Source organism: Equus caballus, chromosome 16 (assembly GCF_041296265.1).
Source record: "Equus caballus isolate H_3958 breed thoroughbred chromosome 16, TB-T2T, whole genome shotgun sequence".
NCBI classification, from domain to species: Eukaryota; Metazoa; Chordata; class Mammalia; order Perissodactyla; family Equidae; genus Equus; species Equus caballus.
Window position 1 is genome coordinate 78,709,340 of NC_091699.1, and position 24,093 is coordinate 78,733,432.

The window sequence follows — 24,093 nt, forward strand, 5'->3', positions numbered from 1 at the left end:
GGAGGCTGAAACCCCCGGAGCTGCCGCTCCCTGCCTTAGTTAACTCCGGTGGCGGCAGACGGGACAGCTGTGGCACACGGGTCTTGGCTGCTCACTCCCTCCAAGGAGCCGAGGGCCTCTGGAGTCCTCTTAGGGCAGCTGGGGCTTTCGGCAGCTGTGGGTAGACGTCAGTGGCTCTCCAGATGGCCCCGCATGTGCCAGTGCGAAAGAAGCCAGTACGAACACAGTCCCTTCCACTAGAATTTTTTTTAAGTGAGGCTTGTTTCTTCCTATTGAGAGAAATACAAGAGGTCATTTTCATCCAGAGACGACCATACAGGCCCCATAGAGTGAAACCATGTGAAATAGGGATGAAAATATCATAAGAATATCATATAATAAAATAAAAACTACGCTTGATTGGAGATTTATCTTGAAAAACAACAACTGAAAATCACAAAAGTGATCTCACACTTAGCAAAATTCAGTTGTCATTTCACTGTGGTAATACTTAGAACAAACACTGGGGACGCATTTATTTTTAAATAAAATTGTATGATGTCACCATATTTCTTTCCTGTTTGGCTTTCAAGGCATCTGTTCCTTCGTCCTACACATATTTACTGTGTACTTACAATGTGCCAGGGTCTGTTCTAGGCAGTGGGATGAGTGAACAAGAAAGATGAAAATAATCCCTGCCCTAAGGACCTTATATTCCAGTGGGATGATTGACAGATCATAAAATATTAGGGAAAAACAGAGTATGCTAGAAATTAGCAAGTGCTAGGATGAAAATACAAAACAGGGAAGGTGGATAGGCAGTGCAGAATGGGTGTAAAGTTTACAGTTTTAAAGAGGGTGGTCAGTGTAAGTCTCTCTGAAAAGATGACCTGAGGGCAAAGACTAGGAGGAGAGGAGTCAGAGAGACATAAGAATATCTGGAGAAAGAGAATTCTAGTCAGAGGGAACAGCAAGTGCAAAGGCCCTGAGGTGGCCTGTGCCTACCAGTGTAGCTGGAATGGAGTGAGTGAGGGGAGGGAGGTAGGAGACACAACTGGAGAGGTACAGTGGGAAAGCTGGTCAGGATGTTGTAGACCACTGGAAGGACTTTGACCTCACTGTGAGTGAGACCGGAGCCTCGCAGAGGATTTTGAGCAGAGGAGTGAAGGGATCTGACTCACCCTGGCTGCTGAGTTAACAACAGACCAGAGGGGAGTGAGGGAAGCAGGAGCCCAGTTGAGAGGCTACTGCAGCAACAGGTGACAGGCCGGGTCACCGGGACAGGGCGGAGGTGGTGGAAGTGGTGAGGAGTATTGGGATCCTGCATGCTGAAAATGGAGCTGATAGGATTTACTAACTGGTTTGATAATGAGAGATGCTGGACTTATTGGAATATGAGAGAAAGAAAGGGATCAAGGATGACTCAAAGGGTTTTGGCCTGAGCAATTGGAAGACAGGAACAACATCCCTCACTTTCTATCTTCCCTATGCGTCTGATGGACGTGAACAGAAATGGGGAAGGCTGCAGCTTTAGGCTGTTTCGGAGGGTAGATCAGAAATTCAGTCCAGCATCATGACTGTAAGATGCCTCCCAGACATTCAAGTGGGTGGAGTGTCCAGGTCATTCCTTCCTGAGCCTCTGGATGCTTCCTTCTGCAGCTGCTTCCTTCCCTAAGAGAAGCCCTGATTTCTCACATATGCTAGGAACAAAGCTGTAGGGAAGAATCAGGACCCAGGCACCAGGAAGCAACAAGCTACTACTATTACTACTAGGGTTATTTTTGGACCCAAGAGAAGGGAGAAGCTTCTTGAAATGGTGTAGGTAGAGCTCTCTAACAATGCCCCAAGATGATGGAAGGCCCCAGGCCTGTCTTTCAGGCTTATATACAAAAGGAACGACAGGGGCAGGGTGGGAGTTGCTAACTCCAATAGCAAGGTCGATGCAAACTGAGGGACCTTTGACAAAATAACTGCTTCAAACCTTTGAAAGTGTCAAGGTCGTTGAAGGAAAGTAAAGAGACATGACAAATAAATGGAACACATGATTATTTGGACCTGGATCCTTTTATTATAAGGGGCGTTATTGGACGGACAATTGGGAAACTTGAATGGATTAGAGAATTAGATGACAGTATTGTATCTATGTTAATTTCCTGATTTTGATGGCTGTTCTTGTCATGTAAGAGTGTCTTTATCGTAGAAAACACAAAGTATAGAGAGGAGTTCATCTGGTCAGCAAATTTTTCTCAAAAGGTTTGGGGAAAAAAGAGTTCTTTGTACTATACCTGTAACTTTTCTGTAAGTGTGAGATTGTTTCAAAATTAAAATAATATTTAAAATGTAGGACGTTTTTATTTGACATTCTTATAGAACTACACAAACATAACCCTCCTCCTTAGAGCCCCGAAGAAAGATAATTAGAGAGCACACAGAGCAGTCAGTGGTTGATGGGCAAATAAATAGATTTGATAAAATATATTGTTTGCAAATAAACAGTAAACATGAGAAGAGGTCGGTAAAGTAATTTGGAGGATGAGAGTTTGAGTTTGGAGGGAACAGGCCGGGAGAGAGGAAGCGCTCACCTGCAGTTGAATGGAGTTTTTCGGCTGGGGAGTCAGCCTAACACAGTCAGGATTTGCTCCAGGCAGCCGCAGCTTCCTCGGAACCCTGGGGAGCCTCCTCCAGCTCCCCTGTGGGGGGCCATTGGTCTGGGCAGGACGGTGAGCCAGCGCAAAGAGCACCGACCTGGAAAGCAAGCATCTGCTCTCAGATGACATTTAGGATCCCTTAGAGACTTGAAAGAGTTTTGAACAGGATGATAAAATTAATAAAGGATGCGGAGCATAGGAAGAAATAGAGGGAAAAAGAATTAAAATGTGAGTTCTTATCATTTGAAAACGTAAGTTCTTTTTATTTGCGACACCCACCTAACTAAAGGGGTGGTTCCTGCCCCCATTCCCTTCCCTCCCTTGGAAAGAACAAACTTGGAACCTCTTCATTAATTTAAACAGCACAGGGAGCACTCCCCTCTCTTCCCCGATCTTAGATAACAGCAAGAGAGTCTCCTTAAATAGAATTTTCTATTTTATGATTCCTAACATACTCAGACGCGTCATTGCAGAAATATTCCAGCATGTTTTCTGATTGTCAGAATAAATTTACACTGTGATATTATAATGATAGAACAACTATCACTTTTCTTTTGGCTTAAAATGAGTTTGTCTATAGGAGGACTGATTTCTTCATTGATCCATAATTTATTGAGAATAAGTAAATTTGCAAACACAGTATTTTTTTACAGATTTCTATCAATTGTATTGTGGTCAGATAATTAGATTTCATATAAATCAATTATTTGAAATGTGTTGAGACTTGAATTGTTTACTATATGGTCAGATTTTATGAATGTTATAAGAGAGTCTGGGAAGAACGTGGGTCCCGTAATTGTCAGGGTGGGAGAGGGTCCTATATGAGTATTAAGTTTAGCTTATTAAGTGTATTCTGATTTTCTATGTCACTTCTAATTTTTCAAATGCTTCACCTATCAATAACTGAGCAAGGGGTATTGAAATCCTACACTATGAGGACGTATCTGACAATTTCTCCCCAAAATATTTTGAATCTACTTTATTAGATTCATACCAGTTAAGAATTTTTATTTCTTCCTGGTGAATTGAACTCTATCATCATCTAGTAGCACTCTTTACCCTAATATTACTTTTTTTTCTTAAAATCTATTTTGTCTCATATTAATATAGCTACCCCTGGATTCTTTTCGGTTATTATTTACCTGGAATCTCTCTCTTTTTTTTTAATTTGTTTACTCCCAGCCTTTCAGTGTCCTGTGTTTTAGGCATGTCTCTTGTATAATATCTAGCTGGAGGTCGTTTTTCAGCCTGTTTATCCATCTACATTTATTGTGGTTATGAACAATGGGGGATGTTCACGTCACAAATCTAATAACCTTACAGGAATGGTTAGCTTCAACAGTAGACCCAACCAACAATCGTACTCAAGATTCTGCTGCCCAGGGTGGACAGAGCAGAAGGTAAGCACCGCTGAAAGTCACATGTCCCATCTGGGGGCGCCCCGTGTCGCCCAAGCATCGACAATGCAGTTGTCCACCTCTCTAGAGAGATCTGTTCTGTCTTTGCCCACCAGATTCGGAGACAGCCATGTGAAATTCTAGATGTGCAGAGAAGGGGTATAAAATCCATTCTCGATAAAGGTTTCTGATGCTCGTTAGCACCAAACGATCGTTAAGAAGCGTATTAAAGGGAAAATGCACAGCACCCTTCCAGTCCTGCAGTGGCTCATACATACTTGATGTGCAGGGATTTCTTGTAGCCTATAAAATCATTTTCAACGTTTCCTTAAACTATGTCTGAAGAATAACCTATGTGTTCTCTTAATGCTTTCTGCTAAACTAGGTTTTCATGATTATTTCTACAAAATTACTTTCTTTTTTAACTCCGACTGTGTCACTGGCCTTTTTGCATCATTTTTTTTTTCGAAATCAGCCAGATAAGATAAAAATATTTAAAATAGTGTCTTAACCAGTGGTATAACTACAAAATTGCTTGAGGTTTCCAGTTAAACTGAGATAGGATTACTGTGCAATGCACCATTGAGAAAGTAGCAATAATGTGTACGATAGTAAAACAATGGCTATCAAGTACGTGGCAGGTGATAGGTACTCTGGTAAGCTGTGTGTGTGTGTGTGTGTGTTCTCCACTTAACTGTGAAAAATACAAGGCTCAGAGAGGTTAAGTAGCTGGCCCAAGCTTACCCAGCCAGTGAAGGGTAGAGCCAAGGTCAACTCCAGTCTCTCTGAATCCAAAGTCCACATCGCAGTGATGAAAGGAGGAAACTGCTGGAATTCAATTCCCAGTTCCACCACGTAAACTCTATGTGGCAGTAAATACATTATTTAATATCCTCTTGTAGTTCAGTTTCCTCATCTATAAAATGGGAATAATAATAATATCTATCTATAGAGTTGTTCTGAGGATTTAATGGGATATTATGAGAGGATTCTCAGAATAGAGCCTGGCACCTAGAGAAAGCTCAGAAACTCTTAGTTGTTATAGCTTCAGGGGACATTTTTGGGCTTCTTTATCCCTAACAGGTGATATTACTAATCAAATTCTAAGACTTCTTTTACTTTATGTTCATGTGGTTCTCACCTTCTTTTTCATGCGTCCGACTCACCTGCCCGGCTGACTCGCTGATTTCCCAGTGCTCCCACTGCTGGCTCCCACCTGGCTTCCCTCTGGCTGCTATGGCCCAAGTTAGGTGGTGCCTTCCCTCCTCCATAGGGCATTCTCTGATTTTCCCAACTGTAAACTTCTGTAGCACTTTATGTCTTTCTCATGATGCTTCATGGCTGTATGGTTCCTTCCTTCATTCTACAAGTATTTCCTGGGCACCCACTGCATGCCTGGTCTTGTTCTAGGCACAGGGTCCCTCCCTCATGGACTTGTATGCTAATTAGGAAGGTGGGGCAAGACCAACAATAAAGAAATATACACTAGAGATAGAAGAAAAATACCAGAGTGATAAGTGCTACGCAAATCGTTAAGGTGGCGTGATCCTAGGGAACAACTGGATGGCTACTTTAGACTGGATAGTCAGGAATGGTTTCTCTGAGAAAGTGATACTTAGGCTGAGATTTGAGTGGCAAGGAGTAAGCCATGTAAAGATCAATGGGAAAAGCATTCCAGGGAAGAGGGTACAGCTAGTGCAAAGGCCCAAAGGTGGGAGTAAGCTTGTGTTGAATTTAAGGAACAGAAAGGAGGTAGGTGTGATTGGAGTATAGTGGCTGAGACAGAGTGTGGACAAGTCAGAGAAAGCTGGTAAAAGGAGGCGGAAGACAGATTATGCACAAGCTGATAAATGGTAGTAGAGACAGGATCACACCCTAGTGTCACAGGAGTCTATTGGAGGGTTTCAGCAGGGAAGAGATGGGCTCTGATGTCCACTTTTAAAAGTTCATGCTGGCCATAGCATGTGGAAAATGGATTGTTGAGAGGTAAATGGAACCAGGAGGCTGCCACAGAGCTCCAGGGGAGAGACGATAAGAGCTTAAACCATGGTAGTGGTAGTGGAGATAGAGAGAAGCAAATAGATTAGGATTTGGTTTGGAGGCATCTAAGACATGCTTCTCCAAGTGTAGTCTGAGGACGGTGCTGGTCCACACATCACTTGTTACCCATCCACATGAAATAAGGACAGAAACTGAGAGAAAGGTTTTACAGACTGTTATAGCAAACTAACATTGCCACAACCTCTAAACGTGTGACGAGTAAACTTGTTTCATTGAGTGAGATATGCCAGTGTGAATATTGTCAAATTCCCTTGGGAAGTTACATGCGGCAGGAGCTATGAGAGGCACAGGCTGCCTATCAGTTATGGGGAATAGATCCATGATGAGTCCCTGATGAATTGGAAATTTAAATAGCTAGTTTTAGATAGTTTGATAGGTCTCAAACTTAGATTGTTTGAGATGCACTACAAGATTTGCTGATGCTGATGGGATTAATGTAAGAGAGAAAGCAAGGAATCAAGAATCAGTTGGCTTGCAAAATTGGGTGGAGACTGGCACCATTATACTAGGAAACACTGTAAAAGCAGCATATATTTTTAGGGGAAGGGAGGTTGTAATTAAGAGGTCTTTTGGGGCCATTTTGAGGTTAAGTGAGACCCGGTAGACATCTGGTTGGAGATATCAAGTGGGCCGTAGATTCACAAGTCTGAAGTTCTAGGTGAAGAACAGAGTGGAGACACAGAAGTCCTCAGCCTACTAATCGTATTAAGAACCTGGGGCTAGTGGGATTGCATGGGCAGAGAATGAAGACAGAGAAAGAAAGGACCTGGGGCAGCCCTGAGGTACTCCTACATGAAGAGGCCAAAATGAGGAGGAGAATAGTCAGCAGAGGAGGCTATGAAAAAGCAGTGTGTTGGCAAAGCTCCTGGTGAAAGTTGTATCGCCAAAGACAACCGAAGGAAGGGTTTTAAGAAGGGAGAAGTCGATTGTGTTGAATGTTGCTGGGATGTCAAGTAAGATACGCACAAAGAAGTGACCAAGGGAATTGCTCATGTGAAGGTCCTTGCAAGAGTAGTTTAAGGAAGAAGAGAGGACTAGGGCCGAGAGGAGTGAATTGGAGGAGAGTGTGTGGCGAGAAAGTAGAAACCACAACCATACACAACTCTTTCAAGAAGCTTTCCTAGCGTTGGAGGTCAAAGTGATGGGCTGGGAAGAGGGTGAACCAAGGGGATATGGAGGTCAAGAGAGGTTTCCGGTGTAGGAGAGCTCTGCTAGGGCCTGTTCTCTCCTGCTGGAATGCTCCAGTAGAGGGAGAGAGTGACGACAAGGGGAAGATGAAGATAACTGCAGGAGGGAAGGTCACTGAGATGGTCACAGAGGCCAGGACCTGAGCACTAATGGAGAGTTTGGTCTTTTATAGGAGCAGGATGGTCCCTTCATTAGGGACAGAGGGAAGGCCGAGTGAGTAGCCACCAATGCAGGCAGGTGGGTAGTTTTGGTGCTGGGAAGAGGAGGGAATTTTTAGGTGTGTGTTTCTATTTTCTCCATGAGATATTACGTAAAATCATCAGCTGAGAATGAGGTGGGGAGTGCTTAGCAAGTTTTAGAATAAAGAAGAAGGTGTGAAATGGTTATTTTGAGCAGTGGAAACGAAACATACCAGGGAAGTCGTAGGATCACTGGGCAATGCTGAGGGCCATTTCGAATTGTGATCATCAATTATTTACATGAGACCTGTTGGCATAACTGGATGTTTTTCTCCAGGAATGTTCTGTTGTTTGGATACAGGCATAAAGTAGACGGATGTCTGGATTTAACCATTATGGCTTTGCCAGAGGAGTTTGACACAGGGAGAGGGAGCGAAAGAGTCAAGGGTGTTTGCAAGGCTGCAGTTATAATAATAGACCAGGAAATCTAATTGGGGAAAGGGGGACTGAGGGCATGAGGACACAAAGTGGGTGATTATCCTCATGGTGGGAGGACCAAAGGACTGCAGGTGACCCTGAGGTGGAAGAATTGCTGGAGTCAGTACGGCGGAGGAGTATAATGCGATGGTGATGGAGAAGAAGGCTTGAAATCAACTCCAGAGGCGGTGTAGTTATTGGTGCCTATAAGGTCAAGGGTGTGACCCTGGGAATGGGTGACTGAGGAGGGTAAAGCAAATGAGGGGTAGATATGGGGCAGTCCAAAACCAGAGATCAAGAATACTGAAGTCAGGAGAATGGTGACAGAAGTAGGATGTGGAAGAAACAGAGTGGGCAGGTTGCTGAAATCATTGATGAATGGGGGCAGTGGCCATTTGGTAAGTGTCAGTGAAAGGAAAGCTTGGATTTCCGGGGGTGGCTGAGGTGACTTAGGATGTGCGGCATCCTGCATCAGTCCTGATAATCTCTTGGGAGAAAGTGGGAACCTATTCAAGCTGGATGACATGGGGCCCTAGGGCTGCAGGCTCTCCAGTGCTCGAAGTTGCAAGTCTGAGTGAGTCCAAACTCCATCACGCGCTAGCTGTGTGAGTTTGTGGAAGTCAACCTGCTTATTCTCATCTGTAAGATGGAGATAAACGTTCAATGAATTGCCTAGTTGACAAGGATCATTTGAGATAACGAATGTAAAAGCATTTTGCAAGCTCTAAAGTACTATAAAAAATGTTGGTTAAAATTTTAAGTGTATATACTGTGTATTATAATTACTAGCCTCTAAACTAGAGCAGGGTCAGTTAGTTCTTTTTATCTGCCACGATACCTAACCCAGGTCCTTGTGTTCTAGAGATTACAAGCTTGAATAATCCCGCACAATAAAAGCTTGTAAAATGAACAAAAGTGTCTCTGATTAATGCCTTCAGTGTTATTGTCAGCGTTACATCATTACTGTCTAGCAGTAATGCTTTAAAAATTCTGGAAAGAAAAACCCTCTGATTTTTCTTTTCACCAAATCCATTGAAATGAAGAATAAAGGAGCATTCCTTCAAGGTTAAAATCATAAAAGTATTTATACATTTTGACCTAATAATTCCATTCTCGTACATTTCTTTATCTTTTCACCGAGCTCAATGTATATATAGAAAAGTGCAGAAATCACTGGTGCATATATGAGTTTTCACAGAGTGAACACGTCCTGTTGTTAGTCCTACCCCCAGAAATTTGATGCCAGAAAACATTCCCCTAAACAAAACGGCTACTCACCTAGTGTTCTAGTGAAAGAGCTAAGTGTTTGGTGGAGGAATAATTAGGTAAATGTTGGCACATAAATTCGGGGGAACAGTATGAAGACATTAAAAATGACAGTTTTGAACTGTAGAACAAAATTCACAAAACTCAAATGCCCGTGAGCCAGCAGGCGGAGGAAATAGGAGACGCAGCCTGGTGTAAACTGGTACGGAGGGAGCGGGGAGCGAAAGACAGTGAAAAAACGGAGAGCACAGAGCGCAGGCCCTGCCTCCCGTCACAACGGTGAAGAATAATCATAAACCAGAGGAAAATAAAACACGGTGCCGATCAAACGAAACGTGTCATGGGCCTCGTTTTGCCCGCAGGCCTTTAGTTTGTGACCCTAAGATAGGGGCAACATAAACATCCAGGCGTGGCAATATGATGATAACACTGCACAGATGTGAGGACCGAGGGGAAGTACAGAAAAATGAACGCTGGCCTTGCTGGGAACTTGGCCAAACTACCTGACCCTTTAAGCCTCAGTTTCTTCATCTGTAAAACAGGGATTTAAAAAAACGCCTCCCTCATAAAGCTGTTATAAAGGTTAAGTACATACAAAAGCACCTAGCATGTGGTTAATAAAACTATTCTTCTCCCCCTTCTTTTCCTCATTATTATTTTACTGCTCTCATTATTACTATTTCTCTGGTTTCATACTCCACCGTCCTCTTCCCCCTTGTTCTCCTGACTCCAGCCACACCAGCCTTCTCGATATTTCTGCAAGTGTTTTAGCCTCAGGGCCCCAGTTCTCTTTCCAGCCAGTATTGGCCTCCCTTCATGTCTGTCTCTGTCCAAACCAAGCTCCTCGGAGAGGGCTGCCCTGCCCCCACCTTCCTCCATCTCTCACCTGATTTCATTGGTCCTCGTTGCGCTTAGCACCACCTGACATTTTATTATGTATGTATTTTTTAGTTTATCTGTTTATTCTCTACCCTAGAGGGCCAGCTCCCTGAAGGCAGGATTTTGCTTAACTTTTCAATGCTGTATTCACAGTTCTAGAAGGGTACCAGGCACGTAATAAACCTTCAAGAGTTATTTGTTGAATGTTGTTGAACTGAAAAGGTAGAGATATTGAGCCTCGTGTTTTCCCTGAATCCTAGGGTCACCATGTTATCTGTGTAATCGATGATTTAAAAATACGTTTTCTCGCGGGTGATCTCAGTGTGTGACTCTCCTGTATCTTTCCTGACTTGTTTGGCAGATCAGCGGTGCAGAAGCTGGGCGCAGAGGTATTTGAAGAAGTCTACGATTACCTCAAGGGGGCCAGGCAGCAGAATGCCAGTGAAGCCGAGATCCACGCGGCCCTAGAGAAAGTTGTGCCTCGGGCCAGCGACTGTTTTGAAGTTGACCAGCTCCTCTACTTTGAGGAGCAGTTGCTGATCACAATGGGAGAAGGGCCCACACGCCAGAACCGTCACAAACAATTGTCAAAAGCAAGCGAGTTCAAGGGGACAAATTTCTGTGAAAATCCATTCAACACATAAACCGGACTCTGTTACGGGAAATGCATACATAGCTGGAGCTACCATCTTTGCTTTCAACTTCTTATCAAAAGGAAGGACCCCTTTAGAGAGTAGTAAACATGTCTGCCTGTACTCAGAGTCCTGGGCCAGTCAGAGTTGTTTGGTTTATACTCTGGGATAAGCCTAGGGATCAAGTTTGGCCTCCTGAAAAGCATTCCCACATCCGAGTCCTCAGGGCTTCTGGGGGTTGGACCACCATGACGATGGCCTGGGAGAAGCCATCTGCTCTTTCCCATTTCCACTGGGAGGACAGGCTCACTGCCTGACTGCCTGGGGTCACCGTGCTCTGTGACCAGCCTGCTCCTGAAGGTCGTTGGCACTGGCCTCTGACACGGGTGACCTGTTTTGGCTAACAAGCAAGAAGAGCATATATACAAGGACCTGAACTGAAAATCCAAAAAGTGATTCCCTTCTGTGATTTATTCTCCAAACTCATCCACGGAGTATTGACGACTTTATTCTGAATAAATATATTTTTCATGGTTACAAAATTAATCACCTATTTTATCTTTTCCTCATCCAAAAGTATGTTGGTGAACGTAACAACACATCCATGTAACGATAATTATTACTTAGAGCAGGTGACATTTGGTTTATTTGGCGCCTATTATGCACCAGCACTATGCTCTGTGCTTAAGACTTCAAGGGCCTTACTTCATTGGATCTTCTCACCAATGAGAAAGAGATTATGCCCATCTTTCAGGTAAGCTGCTTAGTCACTCAGCTACCAGAAGCTGAGCTGGGATTTCCCCCCAGGTCTGTCTGATTCCAGCACCACACTCTTGACCACTGCGCATGTGGGTTTTTGACCGAGCAGCTACATCAGAGTTGCTTGAGGATCTTCTTAAACATACACATTTAAACATACTGTTAAAGAAAAAATTATTCTGACCCTTGTTAAAAGAAGACTTTATTCAGGACTGTTGCAGTAGGGCAGAGAAATGGGGCTCAATTGCAAATATGGCAAAGAAAGCCGGAGATTTATAGCCAAGGGTAGGGTGCACGGCAGGGGTCAGTGGATATAAAGTTACTAAGAGAAGACACCCAGGGTAGGAGAGATTGCTGCTAAACTGACTTAACAGGACTCTTGCTGAAGGCTGGCCAGGGTGATCAGATATCAAGGGTGGGGGATTCTCCTTAAACTGATAGAGCAGGATTCTTGCTAAAATTGGACTCAGCAGGCTGAAGACAGGGCCCAAGGTCAAAGCCTGGTCAAAAGTGGGCTCAGAGGAGCCTGTCTAAAGTTTGGTAGGGGAGAGAATCTTTGTCAATACCCAGCCCCACCCCCTTCCTTTCTCTGGGAAGATAAGAGCCCAATCCTATCTTATGTTACGGAACCACCTGGTGAATCTGGCTCATGGGAGCACCATTCTGCCTCCTGCTAATGATTGACGTACTGAGAGACAGAGAGGCTGGTTGCCTTATTGACCCATTATGGATGGCGCTTTGCCCCCAGCACGATGCACTATCTTTTAGACTAGTGTTTCTCAAATTTGAGCATCAGAATCGACTGGGGGCTTGTTAAAACACAGATTACAGCATCCATCGCCAGCATTTCTGATTCAATACATCTGGGTGGAGCCTGAGAATGTGTATTTCTAACAAGTTCCCAGGTGATGCTGATGCTCCTGGTATGAGCACTACACTCAGAACCTTTGTTCAAGACCCTTCTTTCTGTTGCCTCTCTTCTCTTGCCTTTGTTTGGAGCAGTAGCTTATCTGCTCTTAGTTGGGGCATAATTCATCTCACAACTCTGAAAGTGGTTTGAGGACTGGGAAGAAGGGCCAAAGACTTCAGATGCTTCACCATGAATACTCTAAAAAGGTGAGGATTGGGAGGAAAAAGTCAAAGTGTGACTAACTTGACCTGAGGGAACCTGATGGGGTCAGTTTAAGGACAAGGAGCATGGCCACTGTGTTCTAAGTCCCATTCCCACCTCTGCCCAGCAACCAAAGGAATCACGGGGTACCCAAGTGAACCCACAACTTCTGCCCAGCTCAAGGGCTAGTGAACACCACTGCTCTGTGTTCCTCAACCCTTTACACCATGGAGAAGTGTTGGGGCAGCATAGATCTCCACTTTGCCTCTTCCCAAAGTGAACGATGCCCATTCTCCCCTCGCCCCCACACAATGGGGACTTGTTCCTAGCTGGGAGACAAGAGTCACATTCGTGTTCTCGCAGCCATTGTGTCTGGGGCAGGAAAAATAGCCCTCAGATATTGGCTTCTGGAGGTGGGATCTGAGACTTTGCAGAGTTCTGAACGTTAGCATGTTTCTCAAGTCAAAATCCAAAACCTGCGACTGTTGCCAAGGTAGAACATTGAAAATCAGGTTGCCCAGGGAAACCCAGGATGGATGAAGCATGTGACCACTTTGCTGCTGGGAACAGGCGTGGACATTTCCAGCATGTTAACAGGGAAGAGACCTCACTCCCAGGAGGAGCTCCCCATAGCTCCCATCTTCTTTTATAACCAACCAGATTTCGAACGGACCTGGAAGAGGGAACAATAGTAGCACCAAAGTTAAAAGTTTCTGAATCTCCTTGCTGATGGTTTTCATATTAGAACAGAATTCTTGTGTAAGTTGCTGGGTCTGAAGAGGAAGTAGCTAGATTTTCAAATAGTCTCTACCATCTTTCATAAACAGATAAACATGTCCAGGGAACAACACCCTGGATTTAAGAACGTATTGTAGGGGAGGAAAGACTTCCCCAACCGTCTTAGTTTCTCTGGCTAGGGCCTACAAATTAAACTGACAAAAGACAGATTTACAGGAGAAAAAGCATACAAATTTTATTTGATATTAATATTTTTACATGACATGGGGGGCTTTCTATAAAGAAGCGAAAACCCCAAAGAAGGAGTTAGGCCTGAGAGCTTATATACCATTTTGACAAAAGAGTGATAAATTGGTGGAGAAGTGACAAGACAAAGGAAAAGGGATTTGAGCTCCTAAGGGGGGTAAATTGTAGGAAAGTGACTAGGAAATATGTGGGGGTGTTAAAAAACAAAATTCAACTGAGTAAATTTAAAGATCTAATTAGCTTTATTCAACAATTCATGAATCAGGCAGCATCCCATCTAGCAAATAGAAAGGAGCTCAGAGGAGATGTACAAGATAGAAGATTTTTATAGGCAAAAGGAGGCAGGACAAGGAAGTTATTAGTGTTACCAATTTCACCCCACTCTGTTGGGACTCCAACCCACACTCGGAGCTCAGAGAAGGGGTCCACGGGTGGGCCTCATACCCACAATCCATCCCTTCCCCAAGAGGGTTCTTTCCTGTTCCGTGTCATGGATTTGAAACAAAACCAAAGCTGAGCGTTCAACAGCACAAGCTTTATTCAATGGCCAAAGAATGGAGAAGCAGAAGCTAAGTTCACAAATCAATTTCTCAGCTCTTGGGGCAATTAAGCTATTGTTATAAGGGGTCAAGGCAGTGAAGGGGAGGAATATTCATAGTTATTCAGAGAAAGGGGCAGGCCTGTCTGGGAAATAGGGTACCACCTCTTTTCTTTCCTTATTTGGTCTGGTGTTTCCTGTCACGGCCACAGTAGGTGTGTTATTTAGTATGGTAATATATTACGATGAACATATAATGAGCTGCAGGGTCTATGTCAGATTAAGTTGGACCACCATGTTGCCTCCAACCAGTTTAAACTGGTCCTGACCACAGGTCTCAGCCATCTTCTCCTTCTTCCCTTTGTGGTTTCCTTCCTGTAAGCCAAAGGTAATATGTTAGGCTTGTTCTGAGCAGGTTGTGGTTAATATCTTATGGGGCCAAAAGCCATGGTAACATTACCAAAGAGTGGTTTATTTCAGGCAGAGTCACCTTACCTTGGGGGACAGTGGAGGTCTATCAGGCAGATTTCCTTATTAGTGTTGACCAGGAAATTCCAGACTGACTGGTTAAAGGTCACATTCCTGGGAGAGGTTGAGACTGCAATTAGGTTAGGTATTCAGTCTTCATTTGCTGATGTGGGGCCTAGCACAAGTGACTCCATTTTGGGCCTGTTGTTTCTTTCTTTTTTTTCCCCAAAGATTGGCACCTGAGCTAACGTCTGTTGCCAATCTTCTTTTTATTCTTCTTCTTCTCCCCAAAGCCCCCCATCACATAGTTGTATATTCTTGTTGTAGGTCCTTCTGGTTGTGCTATGAGGGATGCTGCCTCAACATGGCCTGATGAGCAGTGCCATGTCTGCACCCAGGATCTGAACCAGTGAAACTTAACCATGTGGCCACAGGGCCAGCCCCTGTTGTCTCTTTCCTAACAGGGGAAACTAGTGGAAAATAAGAGTTTATTCAAGTAGGTTTGTTTGTACAGATCAATCTTGGCATTGACACCCCATCTCCAGTGATAATAATGTTCTCCTCTTCCAGTCCAGGGAAGGTACTTTTCTCATGGGAAATTTATGCTTTTAGGTAGAAAGGGGAAAGGCAGAGAGCTCTTCCAGCATCTGCTGTTTCTTAACTTTCAGCTCAGAATAATCCTTATGGTAAAGTGGCATATTTTGGGGTGGCATATTCTGATCTCCTACAATGTCTAGGAAGATGGGTGCAGACTGAAAACATCTTATCCTCCTGCGATTTGTGCTGTACACCATATCAGGCTTAAAAGAAAGGAAGGCTAGGAGGAAACAGCATTTTGGATCACAGCTCCATGCTGTATAAAAGAAACTCACTCATGTTTACCTTTCATTTGGTTTACTGAGAATGGCGGCACAAGATTTAAGATGAGTAGAAGAAAATACCTTTTAATATTACCATTGGGAAAACGCTTTCTCCTTCAGCCATACTCTGTTAATTTTGGGCAACTCCAACCATGGGTATGAATCACTAACCAAATTGCAAGATGCTGAGTGGAAATTGGCTGAGGAATTAGAGAACTAGGAAGTTGCTTGTTATGAAACAGTCACAGGTATGAGGGAACAAAGGGACCCTGCTAGCTTGCTGCGTTGTAAAAAATATATATATTTCACAAATGCCAATTGACCTTTCTGCTTTCTATTTATGTAGAGGAAATGCCACTAGCTATTTTGGGTGATGCGGAGATAAGGCACACAAAGAAGAGTGATGGAAGTTAATTATTTAATGTATTTGGGGCTGAGGCTGGAGCAGAAGCTCTAGGTCTCTTATGAAAGAGTCCAGCCTCACAGCGGGCTTGGGATAAAGGAGGCTGGCACGATTAAACAGCACCTCAAGGGGGAAACCTTTCACTCCTCTTTCTACATGATGAGATTGCTAACCAATATGTCAGAAGGGAATGGGGCCAGGCCGCCACAATGATAAAAGAACAAAAATGAAAAATGAGGCAAAGAGAAGGAGAAGGGGATGTGCGAGAGACAGACAGACAGACAGACAGGGAGCAGGGGACAGGAGAGACGGGCGGGGGGAACCACAGTCAAGAATGTTTTAAAATGATCTGCCACAACCCATATAAGGGAAAAATATTGAACTTCATACCAGCTGACTTGGACTCTAGACCCACTCTTGCCATTTACTGTGTGATCCAGGGCAAGTCATTTTCTCTGCATCTTTGTTTCCTGCCTATGTCTAAAGATTGTTGTAAAGAACAGGTAAGATAATGTAACAGGTTGAATCGCATGAAATTGCCAATGGGGTTCAGCATAATGTGTGGAAGTGCTTTCAATGCTGTAAGGTGCTCTTGACTTTGGAGAAAATCATTAACTTATTGTCAGGCTGCCTGATCTCCCATCATTGGAGGTTCATTTTTGAAGGCTTCTTTAGGCTTCTGAGACTCTACTACCACCACGCACATGCACTCCAAAAGTAAACACTTTTAGCCATTTTCAGCTAGCACTTGACTAGAAATTCGCTGATAGTCGGCTAAGAGCTAAGAGGCCACAAAGAAAGCAGCTCTGAAAAGGCAAACGAGTGGGCTCTGAGGTCCAGTGTGGCTTCTGTCCAACGCCTCAGCCCATCTTACATTTCATTGACCTGCCTGTGTGACCCCAAAGTAAGCAGCATCCCCAGTACCCTAGGATGCTCAATTCTTCCCAACTTCAGAGAGAAATTCAGAAATGTGGTCTGACAAATATACATTATAAAATAATATATTCATAAATATTCATTAGGAGAACCAGAGTCATTAAAATTTATGCAGAATCGAAATCTTGACTGCAACAGGAATGTTTTCAAATTAGATTTGTGGGTTCAGTTTGGGAGACAATCTTTCAGCAGCTAGAAATTTTTTTCTTTCCAAAATATTGTGGCTTTTTCCTGATCTGAAAGATTGAATTTTGGGTTCCAATTCACCCCTCCCTGGACCCCTGTTCCCATGTAACTTTGCGGTTCTTCCCACCCCCTTGGGAGGAGGATATTTCCCTACCCTTTGATTCTGAGTTTGGCCACAGGACTTGTATTGGCTGAGTGGTCACTCAGGAGCGGGAAGCCTGTAGGTGCAGTCGGACATGTTCTCTGCCACCTCTGCCCTCGCCAGCTGGCCCATCAGTCCCGGGCGGGGCAGGGTGAGAGATATGGAGCAGAGCCACCCCGCGAACCCATAGGAGTGATGCAGTCATCCCAGCCACTGCGGAATAAAGCAGAGCCACTGCAGGCCATCTGCAACCCCCGGAGCCAGAAGCAAATGTTAATTGCTGGATGCTGCTCAGGTTTCGTGGTTGCTTATTATGAGGCGTTATTATGGCAATAAGCGAACCAATATACCTTTCTTCTCCTGACTTCACTCTCTTTCTACATCTTCTTTTAACAATTTTTATCAAATCCTCGGACTCTGTTCTTTTTGGCATTGATTTTCATAAATATGGGGGTGGGGAAATTCACTTCTGATTAAATGATTATGTGGATTCTCAGAAAAAATGTGGATACCCTTTTTTCAAAATGGCTCAGGTGAACCACGAACTCTGTCCTTCCTGGCTTTCAGCGTGTTTCCAGGCAACGCCGCACAGGAGCATGGAGCCTACAGAGACCATCTCTTCTGCAGACGTGGTCTAATTCGCCTTTGGATTTTAGCTCAACATGTATTGAGTTCCCATCCCGTATCAGGCACCAAGTTTAGGCACGCAATTTTGAACGATCCATCAGGCAATAGCAACAACCTAAGTGTCTGTTGACGGATGAGTGAGTAAAGGATATGTGATATATTTACAAGATACACAACAGAATATTATTCAGCCTTTAAAAAGAAGGAAATCTTGCCATTTGCAACAACGTGGGTGAACCTGAAAGACATTATGCGAAATGAAGTAAGTCAGACACAGAAAGACAAACACTGCATGACCTCACTGACCTGTGGAATCTTAAAAAGCTGAACTCATAAAAGCAGAGAGTACAGCAGTGGTTGCCAGGGGCTGGGGGTGGGAGAAATAGGGAGATGTTGGTCAAAGGGTACAAAGTTTACTTCTACAGGATGAATAAGTTCTGGTGATCTAATGTATAGCATGGTGGCTGTAGTTAATAGTAATAATGTCTTATTGTATACTTGAAATTTGCTAAGAAAGTAGATCTTAAGTGTTCTCATCAGACACATAAAAAATGGTAACTATGTGAGGTGATGGATATGTTAATTAGCTTGATTGTAGTAATCCTTTCACAATGTGTGTATATATATATCAAAACATGTTGTACACCTAAGTATATACAACTTTTATTTGTCAATTATACCTTAATAAAGCTGGACAAAAAAATTCACCAGGCAGTAAGAGAGAGGAAAAGATCTTGTAGGCATAAAGAACTCAAAGAATGATGACACAGCCTTGTGGATTCTGGAAATTTGAAATCTTACTGTGCTGGTGGTACGTAAAGTGTGTGAGTGTCTATGTCGGTTTGAGAGGAAGGTGTGGTAGCCAGCCTCCAAGATGGCCCCCAATGATCCTCACCTCTGGTATTCCTGCTCTGTGTAGTTCCCTCTCACATTGCATCGGGGTTGGGGGGGGGGGCCTGTGTGACCAATAGAATACTGTAGAGGTGGTCATGTATGACTTCTGAGACTAGGTCATAAAAGACATGGATTCCATCTTGCTTTCTCTTGGATCACTCACTCTGAAGGAAGCTGGCCACCATGTCATAAGGACACTCAAACAACCCTATGGAGAGATTTACATGGCATGAAACAGGTTTATGCCAACAGCCAGGACTAACTTCCAGCCATGTCAGTGAGCCACCTGGGAAGCAAATTCTCCAGCCCTAGTCAAGCCTTCATTCGACTGCAGCCTTTGCTGACATATGGACTAAAACCTCATGAGAAACCTTGGGCCAGAACCATCCAGCTAAGCCATTCCTTAATTTCTGATCCACAGACACTGAGAAATAAGAAGTGTTATTGTTGTATTAAGCCACTACAGTTTACAATATGTTTTGGCAGCAGATCACTAAAGCAGAAGTCAAAGCTCAGATCTGAGCTGCTGAGTTGGCCCTGCTGTATCCTGCAGCAGGAGTAGCCCCTGAAGAGGTATCGACAGTGCATGACTTCTAGGGGTATCAGGAAACTGTGTGGAGGGCAGGTTTGAAGAGGGTGAGACTGGAGGCAGTGAGGAGGAGAAGTCCTGGTGAGAAAAGATGAAGGCCTGACTTTCACCTGATGAAGTCAGGGCACTGAGAGGGGAGATGATGAGAGGGAAGCGAGAGAAGTGAGGACTGACTGGGTTGGGGTGAAAGAGTTGTCTGGGAGGACTCCTAGGTTTCCAGCATGGGTGACTGGACAGGCAGTGGGACATTCACAGAGCTGGGGACACAAGAGATGCAGATGAGGTGGAGAAATACTGAGTTTGTTCCTGGGGGTGGTGGGGTTGAGGGGCTTGTGGGGCATTCAGGGGAAGGGGTCCAGGCATGAAGCTGGAGGTGTCTGAAAAGTTCTGTCTTTATGGTGAAATGGATCCACCTAAAGAGCTCCAGACAGCTTGGCGGTGGGTATTTTTGATGCTGGACCTGCACAGAACCAAGAACAGGTCTGGCTTATATGGAATGCCGCCTCCTTTAAGGCTGCTGGATATGACCAGGTATGTGAATGCCTAAAAATAATAATAATAACAACAGCATCTAGCCCTTTCTCTGCTGGTGGCACCTTCTACCCGCTCCCCATTGTCTATTCTTCAAAATGAGCAGATTTCAACCTTTGCATTTCAAACACCTGGAAAAGCTTATGGGGATTAAGTGGAATGATTGAAAACTTCCTGGCAGATGGTAGATGTTAGACGCAGTCTTCTTTCTGCCTAAAAAGTGAGCCTGGACCCCTACCTGCCTCTCCCTCTCCTGTCTGTGAAAAGGTTTGCGAAATGCAAAGCTTTATTCAAATGTAAATTATAACCTTTACCTTTAACTTCATAAGAAGTCAAAGATCTTTTTATTTTCAACTTTTTACTATGGAAAACATCAAACTATATAAAATAAAGAGAATAATATAATAAGCTCTTGTTATGGAACCATTACTCAGCTTCAAAAATGATCAATTCATGGCTAATCTTATTTTATTTATACTCTCACCCACTATCTTTTTCTGGATTATTTTTATCATATCATTCATAAATATTTCAGCATGCATCTCTAAAAGATAAAGAAAAATTTTTAAAAAGCCACAACACTATTCTTAAACTTAAAAATTTATCAATAATTTCTATATATCAAATATCCAGTCTGTATTCATATTACCCCACGATCTAACCTCTTTGAGTTTGTTCTTCAAATTAGGATCCAAATAAAGCACAGCTGCTTCAAATGATCTGTCTCCTCTAGCGCCTTCCATGTAGAGATTCTGCCTCCATCTCTTTTTCCTCTTGAAATTCACTTATTGAAGAAACCAGGGCATTTGTCTTATAGAGTTTCCTTCAGTCTAGCTTTTACTGATTGCATCTTCCTGGTTTTTTAAAAACAAACTTTATTTTTTAAAAGTTTTAGATTACAGAAAAAATTGGGAAGATAGTACAGACGGTGCCCATTTGGTCCACCCACTTTCCCCTATTATTAATCTATTATTATTCTTACATTAGTATGGTATATTTGTTACAATAATGGGCCAATATCAATATGTTATTATTAATCAAAGTCCATATTTTATTCAGATTTCCTTATTTTTATCTAATGTCCTTTTTCTGATCCAGGATCCCACCTAGGATACCCCATTACATTTAGTCATCATGACTCAGGGTCCTCTTTCTTGTGACAGTTTCTCAGACTCTCCTCATATCTGATGACCTTAACAGTTTGGAGGCGTGCTGGGCAGGTATTTTGTAGACCGCCCCTCCACTGAGATTTGTTTAATGCTTTTCTCATGATTAGACCAAGGTTAGGTCATTTTGGGAGGAAGACCACTGACATTAAGTACCATATTCATCACATCACGTCAAGGGTGCATACTAGCAACATGACTTAGCACAGTTGATGTTGACCTTGACCACATGGCTAAGGTGTCAGATTTCTTCACAAAGTTACACAGCTGACCCCCTCCCCCATCTTTCCATACTGTCCTCTTGGGAAGGAAGCCGCTGTCCACAGCCCTTGCTGAAGGAGTGGGCAGTTATGTGCCACCTCTTTGAGGGCAGACTATCTACTTTATTTCAAATGCCTCTGCTGGGAGATTTGTCTCTTCCCCCTCACTTATTTACTTATTCATTATTTCTATCAGTATGGACCTGTAGTATGTTTTCTAGACTTTGGGTTATAATCCAATACTGCTTTATTTTGTTGCTCACATTGTTTCAGCTTTGGCTATTGCGAACTCTGTCAGTTGGCTCCTGTGTCCCTGTCCCTTTGACCTACTCCCATCAATATTGGTTTTTTTCCTTTTCATTTAAAAAAATTTAGGAGGGTGCATTTCCTTGCTTTCTGGCATCACAAGATGCTCCAGGCTCATCTTGTATCCATCATGTATATTTCCTGCCCCAGTGCTAGAATCAGCCATTTCTCCAAGGAGTCCTTGGTTCCTTTACTGGAAAATTGTATTAGAAATCAAGATCTGGGCACTACGTGTGCTTGTTGCTACTGCGGCATCATTGCTTTTAGGCCCTCAGCTGACAGAGCAAGGAAATATATGTGTACACTAAGCCTTCTGTATACACATATCTGTAAATATTTCTATATGTAACCATCTATATCTAATTAAGCTAAACACAAATTTATACTGATGTTTCCAACTCTAATCCACTACCAAATGGATCATTCTAAATTCTTCCTGATAATTAAAAAAGATGTTGTTTTGTATTTCTTATAAAACGGTAGTTAGACCCAGATTCAAATTCATTTTCTTTGGCAAGAATATTTCATAGGGGATGGTGTATTCTTCCATCATGAACTGTAAAGTATCTGGTTATCTTTTAGTGATGTTAGGAGCCACTGATGATGATTCCTTAGGATCTAGCAAGTCTTTAAAGTTTAAAAAATAGTGAAATTTTGATTGGCTCCATCTTTCTTCTTTGATTAACTGGAATACTCTGTAGAAAGGGAAACTTCCCTTCATCAACTATTTGGTAGCCCTGAGGCAGGGGCCATATACAAAAGACAGGAGAATGGCTCGATTCTTTGCCTCAGTATTTTCAAAAAATGAATTCATTCCCTAGCATCCTCTGAGGCTGACCACAGAGTTACTTTCAGTTTTGAAAACTGTTATGAACTTGGAGTAGCTCTTGAGGCACATGGCATCACTCACTCGTCACCTCCAGCCTTGATCCTGGGCCATCTGCCTCAGGGTGGTGGGATGATGGGGTAGGAGGTGCAAAGAGGCTGGGTTCCTCCAGCAGAGGCAAAGAGCAGTTTGGAAAGGGATGGTAAGGTTGTGGTCTTGAGGGCTTCCGTATTCATTCATCCTGAAAAAGCTCTGGTCTCCAAAGTCATTAATTCTTGTATAGCTGTTGCCTTGGTTTCATAGAGTTCTTCACGTTGCATTAGAAATAGCTGAATCTAACTTCAAAAGCTTCTTCAAGCAACCAGGAAAGAAAAATACAACAGCCTGAAGCTCCAGAAAGCACACCTTTGACCCTAAATCCTTCAAAGAAGCCCATCTAGGAGAGAAACCAAGTCACCTTTGGAATGTTAGGGTGAGGGTTAGGGCACTGGTTCTCAACCCTGGTTGCTTATCAGAGTCACTTGAAACATTTAAAAACCACCTATGCCTCAGCATCACTGCCGGAGATTCTGATTCAATTGGTTTGGGTGGGCCTCTGGAATTGGTAGTTTTATGACCTTTTTGCAAGGTGATTCCAATGTTTAACCTGAGCCATTTCCAAGCCTCCAGAACTCTAACAGGCTCATGAGTTGTGTCACATTTATGGTATCATCACCTTGATCCAGCTGCCTGATGTCAGTAGATGCCATCTCTGCCATGTTACTCAGAAGACTAAGCTAGGAAGGATGATGCCAGGGACGTCTCACTCCCCTTGGGATGCTGAGGCCTGAGGAGTGTGGCTGAGTTCCAAATCGCAGGTCTCTATCACGGCCTTCTATCCCCACCCTGAACTCCAAGGATGGCTACATTTACTCTGTGCTCGGCACGCTCTAAGTGCTTTAAACCTCTCAATATGACTCTCAGTGTGAGGCAGTCTACACAGAGTGCAGAGCCTGAGAAAAGATGGGGAAAACTTGGTCTGGGGTGAAGGATCTTGAATCCTATTCCTCCACCTCCCTTCACAGCTCAGTGGTCTGAGAGCGTGTGAAGGAAAAGTCTAGAAAGCCTTAAGCACTTCTTTTACCTCTGACCCTCCTCAGTCTCCTTTCTGTGCCCGCAGAGTTTCACTTACAGCTCTTTCCTCACTTAGCCCTTGCCCCTCAACTCTCGTCGGTCATACCTATCCTATGATCACACCTATCCTATCCGTTGCCTATCGCCATCTCCAATTCCTAGCTAAAACTACACTTATCATTGACCACCCACCTCCTACGATGCCCATCTCAGAAAATGACACAGCCATCCACCCAGACCAGAAACTCTGACCTTATCCTAGCACAATTCTCCCCCAACAGTCAGCCAGCATTGAGTCCCCTCAATTCCACCACTGGGGATAGCTGTTAAACAGGTCGATCCTCTCCATTCACCATGGCTCGAGGACAGGCCACGGCTCTGAAGCCAACTCTGCCTCGTTTCCTTTCTAACCCTCACCTCAGCCTCCGTGCCTCGTGTACCAGCCAGACCAAACCAGACGTAGTTCCCTGAACGCTCCATGTGGTTCCTTCGGCTCCCAGGACTCATCCCTAATTAAATCCCGCTCAAGCTATAAACCCTTAGGTGCGTCCCAGCTCTCCCACCAGCTCGGGAAGTCCTACCGGGAACAGACTGTGACATAAGCATTTTCGACCTGCTTCCCTCCGGGTCCAGGGCGCTCGCCCCACCTTCAGCCCCGCCCCGGCCCGAGGCCCAACCCGGAGGAAGC

General features: G+C 43.7%; 1 protein-coding gene and 1 long non-coding RNA gene across 7 annotated transcripts in view; one reads left to right on the plus strand and one right to left on the minus strand.

Annotated features, from left to right (window-relative positions):
• Nucleotides 1–11,248, plus strand: part of NEK11 (NIMA related kinase 11) — a 248,985-nt gene extending 237,737 nt beyond the window's left edge. For all 6 annotated transcript variants that reach the window (XM_014731862.3, XM_014731863.3, XM_070238148.1 and 3 more), the window contains one exon: nucleotides 10,436–11,248. In XM_014731862.3, the coding sequence (XP_014587348.2) occupies nucleotides 10,436–10,718 (283 nt within the window). In that variant the 3' untranslated portion in view covers nucleotides 10,719–11,248. The remainder of the gene's footprint in view (nucleotides 1–10,435) is intronic.
• A 2,826-nt stretch (nucleotides 11,249–14,074) lies between these two features.
• LOC106781808 (uncharacterized) lies at nucleotides 14,075–24,072 on the minus strand. The gene is made up of 3 exons (XR_011427031.1): nucleotides 23,987–24,072; nucleotides 14,594–14,680; nucleotides 14,075–14,469 (listed from the first exon to the last, which is right to left on the minus strand). It is a non-coding gene; the product is annotated as an uncharacterized lncRNA (long non-coding RNA).
• Between the last annotated feature and the right edge of the window lie 21 nt (nucleotides 24,073–24,093).